This window comes from Geotrypetes seraphini, chromosome 18 (genome assembly GCF_902459505.1).
Source record: "Geotrypetes seraphini chromosome 18, aGeoSer1.1, whole genome shotgun sequence".
Taxonomy (NCBI): domain Eukaryota; kingdom Metazoa; phylum Chordata; class Amphibia; order Gymnophiona; family Dermophiidae; genus Geotrypetes; species Geotrypetes seraphini.
Window position 1 is genome coordinate 10,797,691 of NC_047101.1, and position 9,490 is coordinate 10,807,180.

Genomic DNA, 9,490 nt, shown 5'->3' on the forward strand with positions numbered 1-9,490 from the left:
GCTGCTTTACATAACTTGGGGGTCCTTTTATTAAGGTTAAATGCTAAGGTGCCCATAGAATATAATGGATATCTTAGCATTAGAGCATACTAATCTAGCGCACCTTGATGTGGAACGAGAGCAACAGGGCCAAGTAAGAGGCATTTGGAGATTCAGATCTCCCATGAGAGTCATAGAAGACACATGGTGCTTCTGAGCAACAAGGCCAAATAAAGGGTTAAAAGGTAATTCTGTAACTGGGCGCCTACGTTCTCTCTAATGCAGGGGTGTCAAAGTCCCTCGTCGAGGGCTGCAATCCAGTCGGGTTTTCAGGATTTCCCCAATGAATATGCCCGAGATCTATTTGCGTGCACTGCTTTCACTGTATGCTAATATACCTCATGCATACAGGAAATCCTGAAAACCCGACTGGATTGCGGCCCTCGACGAGGGACTTTGACACCCCTGCTCTAATGTATCAGTACTGGCATTTATGATTTATTTCCACCTCTTTCTCTTTCACTGCTTTTCTTACCAAAAACAAAACTTGCATATCATCTGCATGGAGATAAATTATATCCAATAAACAGTGGCGTAGTGAGGGGGGTGCTGGCACCTCCTTCCACTCCTCTCCACGCGCACACCCCCCTCTTCCCTTCCCCCGTACCTCTAGTTCACCGCGAGCAACAACTTCAGCGTGCTCCTCACGACCGTGTCTCTCCCGCTGATGTCGCTTTCGGGTGCCGCGTGTAGGAAGTGGCGTCAGCGGGAGAGACGACGGGGTCGCGAGGAGCACGTTGATGTTCTTGTTGCTCGCGGCGGTGAACAACAAGAGGGGAAGGGGGGCATGCATGTGGCAGGGGAGCACGGGTGCTTCTCACCCTCACTATGCCACTGCCAATAAGGCCCGGATTCTCTTAAACGGTGCCGTTGTCGGCAACTGCCTTAAAAGCGGCCGCTAATCATGTGTCAATCACGCGACAGCGCCGTTTAGAGAATCAAGCCTCCGAGAAAAGTAGGCATCAGAAATGTAGGCGCGATTCCAGTGCCGTTCTTTTAGGCGGCAGCAGGCACCTGGAAATATCATTTGAAAGACCTTTTAAATGGCATTTCCCTCTTTGTCAACAGGGCGCCTAAGTTAAGTCACCGTTTATAGAATATGGGCCTAAATGAAGAAGAGCCCTCAAGGAACTCCACACTTATTAAATAAAAGGGGTTAAAGAGAAGAACCCCACATTCCACCACAGAAAAATTGGACAGCTGGCCTCACTAATCAGAAAGGAGTTAGTTCAGTGGGTCAGAGGGAGCAGTGGTTACAGCTTCAGAACCCTGAGGTTGTGGGTTCAAGCCCCAGAGCTGGTCCGTGTAACTCTCCATTACCCCAGATACGCTAGGTAGATTGCGAGTCTGCCAAGACTGATGGAGAAAAATGCTTGAGTACCTGAATGTAAAAACTGTTTATGAGTCTATTAACTTTCATTGTTGGTTTGTTTTCTTTTTTTAAAAATTTTTGCATAGAACAATCTGGAAAAAGGACAAAGAGAAAGAAAAGTGACCCTAAAAGGAAGAGGAAAGAGAGCAGAAAAGGCAGTCCTGAGAAGAGAGAGTACATGAAGGCAGGGAGTGATTCTGTGCTGGGACAGCTGGGTAAGTTCCGATTAATCCATGCAGGTAGGTTCTGGACAGGATAGGCTTCTGACAGGTCTCCTTTCAATGTCAACAGCGATATTTGTTCTTTTGAAAGAAACTGAAGACCAGCTATTTGTTCCGAGGTCAGCATTAGGCTGAGGGGTAAACACAAACGGATAAATCATCCTGAAAGACCTTTTTTTATTTAGCATATTTTTTAACCGATTCTTTTTTTTCCTACTTCTTCTCACTGTCGCCAATTGTGGGGTCCGACGGCTGTTGTTTGAACTGGGTTTTAATCCATGAATATTTCACCTGCACTGGAAGGAGGTCTTCCTCCTTTCAGTCCTACAAAAAAAACCCCAATAAATAGTCACGGAAGCCTTTCACCAAGAACAAGAATCAATAGGTCAGGTCGTACCATTCAGACTATGAAGTGCTGCTCATATGTCCTCCACCAAAACTCCAGGACTTTTAGGCAACACTGGAGATGTACCGTAATACACTTCTCCCTCCGTATTCGCGGTGGATGCGGGCGGAACATAGTCGCGAATACCGAAAAACCGCGACTAACTCTTCCTATGTTATGCGCGGTTTTTCTGTTAAAAAAAGCCCTAATAAAGATTTAAAACCACAAATAGCCTGACCTGCAGCTGATGAAATCCAATAGCTGGAACACACCTCAAGGTCATTATGCCGTTGTACATGGTGCCATGGTGAGACCTCATCTGGAGTACTGTGTACAATTCTGGAGGCCACACTACCGTAAGGATGTGCTGAGAGTTGAGTCGGTTCAGAGAATGGCCACCTGGATGATCTTGGGGCTCAAGGATCTCACGTACGAGGAAAGGCTGAACGATTGCGGCTATACTCTCTCGAAGAACGCAGAGAGAGGGGGGACATGATCCAGACATTTAAGTATATCACTGGTCGTGTAGAGGTGATATTTTCTTTCTTAAAGGAACCTCAGCCACAAGAGGGCATCTGCTGAAACTCAGGGGCGGGAAATTTCATGGCGACACCAGGAAGTATTTCTTCACAGAGAGTGTGGTTGACCATTGGAACAAGCTCCCAAAGCAGGTGATCATGGCCAACAGCGTGCCTGATTTCAAGAATAAGTGGGATGCCCATGTCGGATCTCTACGAGGGAAGTGTAAAGGTATCGCCATCTGAGTGTGATCTCTAGGAGGGTAGTTAGGGAGGGTTAATAGAGTGGGCAGACTTGATGGGCTATAGCCCTTTTCTGTCGTCATTTTCTATGTTTCTAAGGTTTTGAAGTATTATCTGCTCCCTTCTGCTATTCAACACTCTTGCCTCTAGACCGTTCATGCGCGGTACCCTGAATACCCGAAGTATCAATCTAAATTGAACACAGTTTCGCTGGCAGCTAGAGACAGTCGAACAGTACAGGGATTATGATCCAACAGTCTACTTCTCGGAACTTTAGTTGGAAAAAAGATGGCTGAGGGGAGCAGTGATTTCCTCTGTGCAACGCCAGGAGCAGTGAAGTAAATTTGGGGGTGGAGCCAGGGAACAAAAAACTGCGGTTAACGAAACCACGAATATGGAGGGGGAAGTGTACTATATTGTCCATGAGCTAGATATGTTGTATAATTAGTAACTTGTCGTAAAGAAAGCTCATAGTGTCATTGGCATAGCGAGGGTGAGAGGCGCCTCTGGCGGTGGTGGCCGACCCCCCCTTCCATTCCCCTGTACCTCTTTAATGTTCCCAGCAACCCCAGCCTCCTGCTCATGCCAGCATCAGCTCTTCCTAGGCACGGGTCCGTGAAGTGACGTCGGAGGAAGAGCCAGCGCTGGCAATGTTAAAGAAGGGGCATGCGCGGTTGTGGGGGGGCCGAGAGGAGGATAGGTGTGCCCCCCACCAAGACAGCATCCAGGGCGTAATGCCTCCCCACCCCCCTTCCCTTACACCACCACTTCTGCCTGGTGTGCCTGCTTTCCAAAATCTGCTTAAAAACTAGGGTATTTGGTAACAAGATTGGTTTTTATTTTTATCCTGCTTGTAACCTGTTTGTTAATATGCTTTGGACCCTAAGGAAGTTAGTGAAATATCAACCATACGCTAGATTAGAGTAGATTATGCAAATTTTGAACCAGGCACCCAGCGATACAAGCTCTCCTATTCCCTCAGTTAAGGCTCATTGGCTCCCAGTTGCGCACCGAATATTGTATAAATTAGCTTTACTCACCTTTAAATCATTGTTATATAAAACTCCATCATTTATTTATAAAGACTTAATTCCTTACTCTTCTCAAAAAACTTTACGATCTAATGAACAACTGTTATTGGTTATTCCTTCTCTAAAATTCATAAATACTCGAAGACAATATATCTTCACCGTTACTGCACCACAAACATGGAATTCTCTCCCACTATATTTAAGGGTAGAGAAAAATCTTGAAAAATTCAAAAGCCAACTTAAGAGCTTTCTTTTTAAAGACGCTTTCAATACTTAATTGAAATGCTAATTGCTCTTTATTACTTCCATTCATTCCAGTCACTTGAAGATTTCTTTTATAAATTTATTTCGTTTTTCCCCATCCTTTTGTAATTTACCCTCAATGTTCTCTCCTTTCCTATTATAAATTGTATTTCTTGCCCCTCTATCCTAGTGTTTCCTGTAGTAATTTGTCTAGTATTTTAATGATTTTTATGTTTTTATTTATATTATTGTTATGGTTTTATCCTGTATTTTTCTGTATATGTAAATCGCTTAGTAATTATGATAGGCGATCAATCAAATATTGAATAAACTTGAAACTTGGAATAAAATCAACTAGGAACCTCAGCCAATCCTTTACTTTCAAACTAACATAATTATGGAATGGAATTCCCCATATTCTAAGGGTCTCTAGTTCCTTTCCGTTTTTTCGTAAAGCTGTAAAACCTACTTTGTTTTCTAACTACTTTAGAAATCTTTCCTAGCTTTGTCTTCTCTCATTCACTGGCTCTTTTTTTCTTCCCTTCATATTGTTCTTTTTAAAAATACTGTTAATCAAATCGAGCTCCTTGTTTGGAGATGATCCAGTAAGCAAAGCTATGTTTTTAGTTTAGTTCAGTTGTGGATAGAGAATGATACGGTGGCAGTTACCCGCGGCTAGCTGCGGGTAACCCACCGAAATGGTGGTGGGGGAAAAAAGTGCTCACTGCGGGCACGGGGAAAAAGCCATCCACTGCCCCGTGAAGCGGTGAATGGCCTTGTCCCTGCAGTTAAGGGAGGGAAGGCAAGCGGTCAATGACCGCGCGCGACCCCCTCCCTCCGGCCAAATCTATCTCCCTCCCTTCACGGCGCTTTTGTAAAAAACAGAAGCCGGCGAAGCCTGCCTGCAGTCACATGTGTGTGGGCAGAAGCTTCTCTGACGCAACCCGAAGTTGCGTCAGAGGAGAAGCTTCCGCCCACACACACGCGATTGCAGGCAGGCAGGCTTCTGTAAGTTTTTTACGAAAGCGCCGTTAAGGTAAGGGGGAGGGAGGGAGATAGATTTGGCCATAGTTAGGTAGGGAGGTGACCGCGTGCCTTCCCTCCCTTAAGTTTCTTTACTAATGCACCGCAAAGATGAGGGAGGGAGATTCTTGGGCCGCAGAAGGGCGGTGAGTTGGCGAGAGGGAAGGGTGGATGCTGCGGGGACGGAGCGGTGAAGGGGACGGTGGTCCGGTGACAGATTTTTTCCCCGTGTCATTCTCTAATTGTGGACTCTGAAAGTGCTAGCATAAGTTACCCTTTTAAAGTGATTCCTGCTATATTTGCATGCATTAATTACATTGAAAGTGACCAAATTTTACTACCGTCTACTGCTACTATTGCCACCAGACGTACGCAACGCTGTACAGAGTCACAAAGAAGAAAACCCCCCCTACTGCTGTGCATGCATGCCGTGTCCCTTCCCTCGTAGCGCTAACATTCCTGATGCAAGCAGCAACCTCCAACCTGCTGTCGCGTCAACTCTTCCTCTGATGTCACTTCCCGGGCCACGCCTATGAAGCAACGTCAGAAGAAGAGCTGACACTGACTTGTCAGCAGGTTGGGGGGTGGCTGTTCACACCAGGAACATTACAGAGGTAAGGAGGAAGGGAAGTGATGCGCGTGCAGTAGGAGGGGGCAGGGAAGGAGCGTGTGGAGGTGGGAGGATGGAGAAGAGGGTGGGGGACGGGCCCTTGCTACGCCATTGATTTGGAAGGACCATTCTGGGATGATATCTCAGAAGCTTGGGGATTCAGCAGATCAGAATAACAATGGAAATTAATCCCTGGTTGGCATTATCTGAAGCATTACAGGCATTATGTATTATTGATTCTAATGACTGCTGTGTGTGTTTTGTTTGTTTGTTTTTTAACTACAGGGTTGTCCGCACCTTTTCCAATAGATGGGACTTTCTTCAACAGTTGGTTGGCTCAGTCTGTTCAAATTACGGCTGAGAATATGACCATGAGGCAGTGGTCTTTGAATAACGGACACCATGAAGACAATACTCCGGACCTTCTTTCCGAAGAGCTCTTACAAGACGAGGAGACGTTGTTGAGTTTCATGATGGATCATTCCCTGAAATCTCCTTTCAAGCAGACGGAAACGGCAAAGAGAGGCAAAAGCAAATCGAGGATGAACAATAAAAAAAAGCTGCCCCAAAACAGCATGGACACAGTCTGCCAACAGGAAGACTTAGATCAGTGGAATAATGTGAAATATTTGACAGACCATACCATGAAACCTCTCAATCATGACTCCAGACATAAAACAGGGAAACTCCCTGTGGACCGTAAAGGAAGTAATGACATTAAAAAGACAACCAGAAAGGGATCAGTGCCACTTCCTGTCTTGAAAGCAAATGGTTCCCCCGCCTCTTTGGACCTGAGATGTTCCGGAAGCAACGAGGAGCCAGCGAGACATGCCCAGCCTGAGCCCCCTTCTCTGGTTAAAGTGCCTGATTCAGTGAGTAGTCCGAAAGCAGTAGTGAGATTTAAGTTACCAAAGGAGGGTAAAGTGAGCAGGGAATCACTGAGTCAGAAACCTGACACGGCTGGCAGACTTCCACCCAGTGAAAGGTCCAAACTTGGCTTGCATTTTGATGAGACTGAAGGCTACTTTTGTGATGCAGAAATGAGCGACTCCGAGCACGAGGGATCCAGTGGCGAGAGGATGACGTTGAGCTCCTTAGAGTCGACAAATGAGGACATTGTCAGAATGAGCATTCTGGCTTCCTAATTCTCCTGACGCTTCAACGAGGCTTAAAAAGTCAGCTGCCACGTTCAATTTCTGCCTGTTCTCACGAGAGAGATTTATTTTTTTTGTTCGTATAATTAGACTTGAGAACTGTTGTCTTTCTTCCTTGAGACTGTACACCTACAATAGCGTTTTGGAGTTTCGCTGATCTAGTTTACTGTAGCTGTCTCTCCTGAGTTACGCTGTGTACCCAGATTCATGATGTGATGCCAGCCTGCACACCGACGGACTTATGTTCTTAGACATTCAGGAGGGTTGCGTAAGCAGGGTTGCCAACTGACAACAACAACAAAAAAAAACAACAAAACCCACATGTCCATAATATCATCTTGAACAAGAGGATCTGTGTTTTTGGTGCCATGGGCACAGGTTCTGCAAAGCTACACTGCTTGGAATTCAGAGACTACAACCCAATGGGTTGCATAGTAGCTCCAGTTGTGTACAAAGTGGCAATGGCGAAATGGGCATCGGTTAAAAAAGAAAAGATGAGTTGGCAATCCTGTGGGCAAGTATAGGCGTCACTCGTGAGGGGTCTACTGCTTCCAGTATCCACTTTCATGCAGGGATGATAATCTTACGGGCATTATTAACAAAAGGAAATGAAAATCCAAGTCATGAGCGTTTTGTGAAATGGACAAACTCTGGTTGACACCACAGTGACTTGGCATGTACAGCACTTATATGAAGAAAAGAGACAAGCAGAATATTAAGTAGGGCAGAAATTTAAAAAAAAAAAAAAAAGAGAAAAATAATAGGAAAGCACAAAACCGTGTATTTGAAGAAAGCACTTATAGGGTGAAGGGAGGCCAAAGTTTGTTTCTCTCGAGTTCATTTTTTTTCATCTTTCTAGTTTCATCGGTTTAGGGCCCCTGCAGGGTCAGCACATCTTTAAAATAATTTCTGCGGGACCATTTCTAGCCAAACCAAAAGCCGTATACCACTGGATTTAAAAATGTGAACCGCAGCTGCCCGTTGGTATATAGCAATAGAGTTACAGAGATATCATCACCACACAAGCTGCATGCAACTTTCCGTAGGCACTGAAGAGTAGAGTTAACACTTTTGATTTTGTTGCATGGGTTTGAGAATAGGGCAGGGAGTTATGGATTAGTTTGGGCAACAGCTTGCTCGCTGCGGGAAGGTGTAGGGAGGAGAATAGAGATCTTTCTTTACTCCCAGGATTTTTATCCTTTTTATTTTTTTGCCTCCCCCAGCAAATTAAAGACACTGTGAAGGCACCTGCCTGCAGTGTGGCTTTTAACAACTACTAGAAATAGAAACACAGTTGGGGGGGAGGGGGGAGAACCCTAGAGAACTCATAAAAATCCTTTAAGTTTTTTCAGTGTCTCGCTCAGGTTCATAGCTTAGGCGTCACCAAAACGTTACGGCCAAAATGACAAAGAAAAAAAGCCTTCCTTCAGAAACCGAAATGTCAACCTAGAAATATAGCTAACTACCAGTGAAAAAGTTCTACCCACACCCAAAAAGCATGTGCCTGCGTGTTTGGACCTCAAAAATAAGATTCCCTAGACCAAAAAGAAGAGAGAAGGTCCTTTTCTAGGATATAGTTGATGTTATTGGCCGAGTTTGGATGGGACCATGAGATTTCAAAGCATTTTATACAGGTCATCTTAGGGCCCATAATACGAATTTGGCCTCAATTTAGAGAGTAGAAATTCAGCCTTTTGCCTTTTGAGAACGTTTTATTTTTATTACAAAATTCTATGCCTAAACTGGCAAACTTAGCCTTGTCTCGGGGAAAATTTTAGAAAATGGATGTATTTTTCACTCTGCCGAATTGTGGGCAGAGGTGATTCACAGGAGTCCTACCATAATTAGGAAACAACTTTCTCTAGTAAGCCTTAAATGCTGTTTCAAACTCCATACTACTGAGGAGTCGGGGCACATCTTCATATCTTGCACTTAAGAAATGAAATCTTTACTTTTATTCTTGTTTTTATCCAGGTCTGGCTTCGAAAGGTCACAGTTGGGTTTCTTGATCTGTTCTATTAATGCGATCCTCTCTCTCCCCTCATCCCCTTCCTTTCTCAGCTCAGGGAACCAAATAAAACTCAAACGGAGAAAAAAAAAAAAAAAAGGAATTCCCGCAAAACCATTTTCTACACAATTGGGACGTTTAATACAAAGAACTGTTGGGACGAGAAAAAAAAAAAAAAAAAGTCAGATGAAAGCAATCACCTTTTCAGAATGTCCAATGAATCCGTTAAAATCATTTTGTGGATGCCAAAGAACATTTTGACACAGGAGCAGCACAGACGGGAACCCGGAAATCATGTTTATCCGAGGAACAATCAGATGCTGTTCTTTAGGAATGAGGACTTAGGAGTTGCCCATGCTGGGACGGACAAAAAAAACACACACATACATACACACATTGTACCAGAATTATTAGCTCCCATGCTTTTTTGCAGATGTTAATGTCATAGGGATCATATCCAGCACTTTTTTTTAAGTTTAATCTTCTCTGTATTCTTCTGAGTTCATCCTGTTTAAAAAGAAAAAAAAAAAAAATTTAGCTGGAGTGTGAATGAGTTCCACTCTTGAGACGCAACTTCTCAAGGGATCGTGGCGTAAGGAGGGATGAATTGCGCAGTTAACTCCCGCCTCCTTGGAGAATGGAG

At 44.4% G+C, this 9,490-nt stretch overlaps 1 protein-coding gene across 5 annotated transcripts in view; it reads left to right on the top strand.

Annotated features, from left to right (window-relative positions):
* The window catches only part of JADE2 (jade family PHD finger 2), a 164,463-nt gene extending 155,184 nt beyond the window's left edge, over positions 1-9,279 (top strand). For all 5 annotated transcript variants that reach the window (XM_033927173.1, XM_033927172.1, XM_033927171.1 and 2 more), the window contains 2 exons: positions 1,498-1,626; positions 5,971-9,279. In XM_033927173.1, coding sequence (XP_033783064.1) covers positions 1,498-1,626; positions 5,971-6,830 — 989 coding nt within the window. In that variant the 3' untranslated portion in view covers positions 6,831-9,279. The remainder of the gene's footprint in view (positions 1-1,497; positions 1,627-5,970) is intronic.
* The last annotated feature ends 211 nt before the right edge of the window (positions 9,280-9,490 follow it).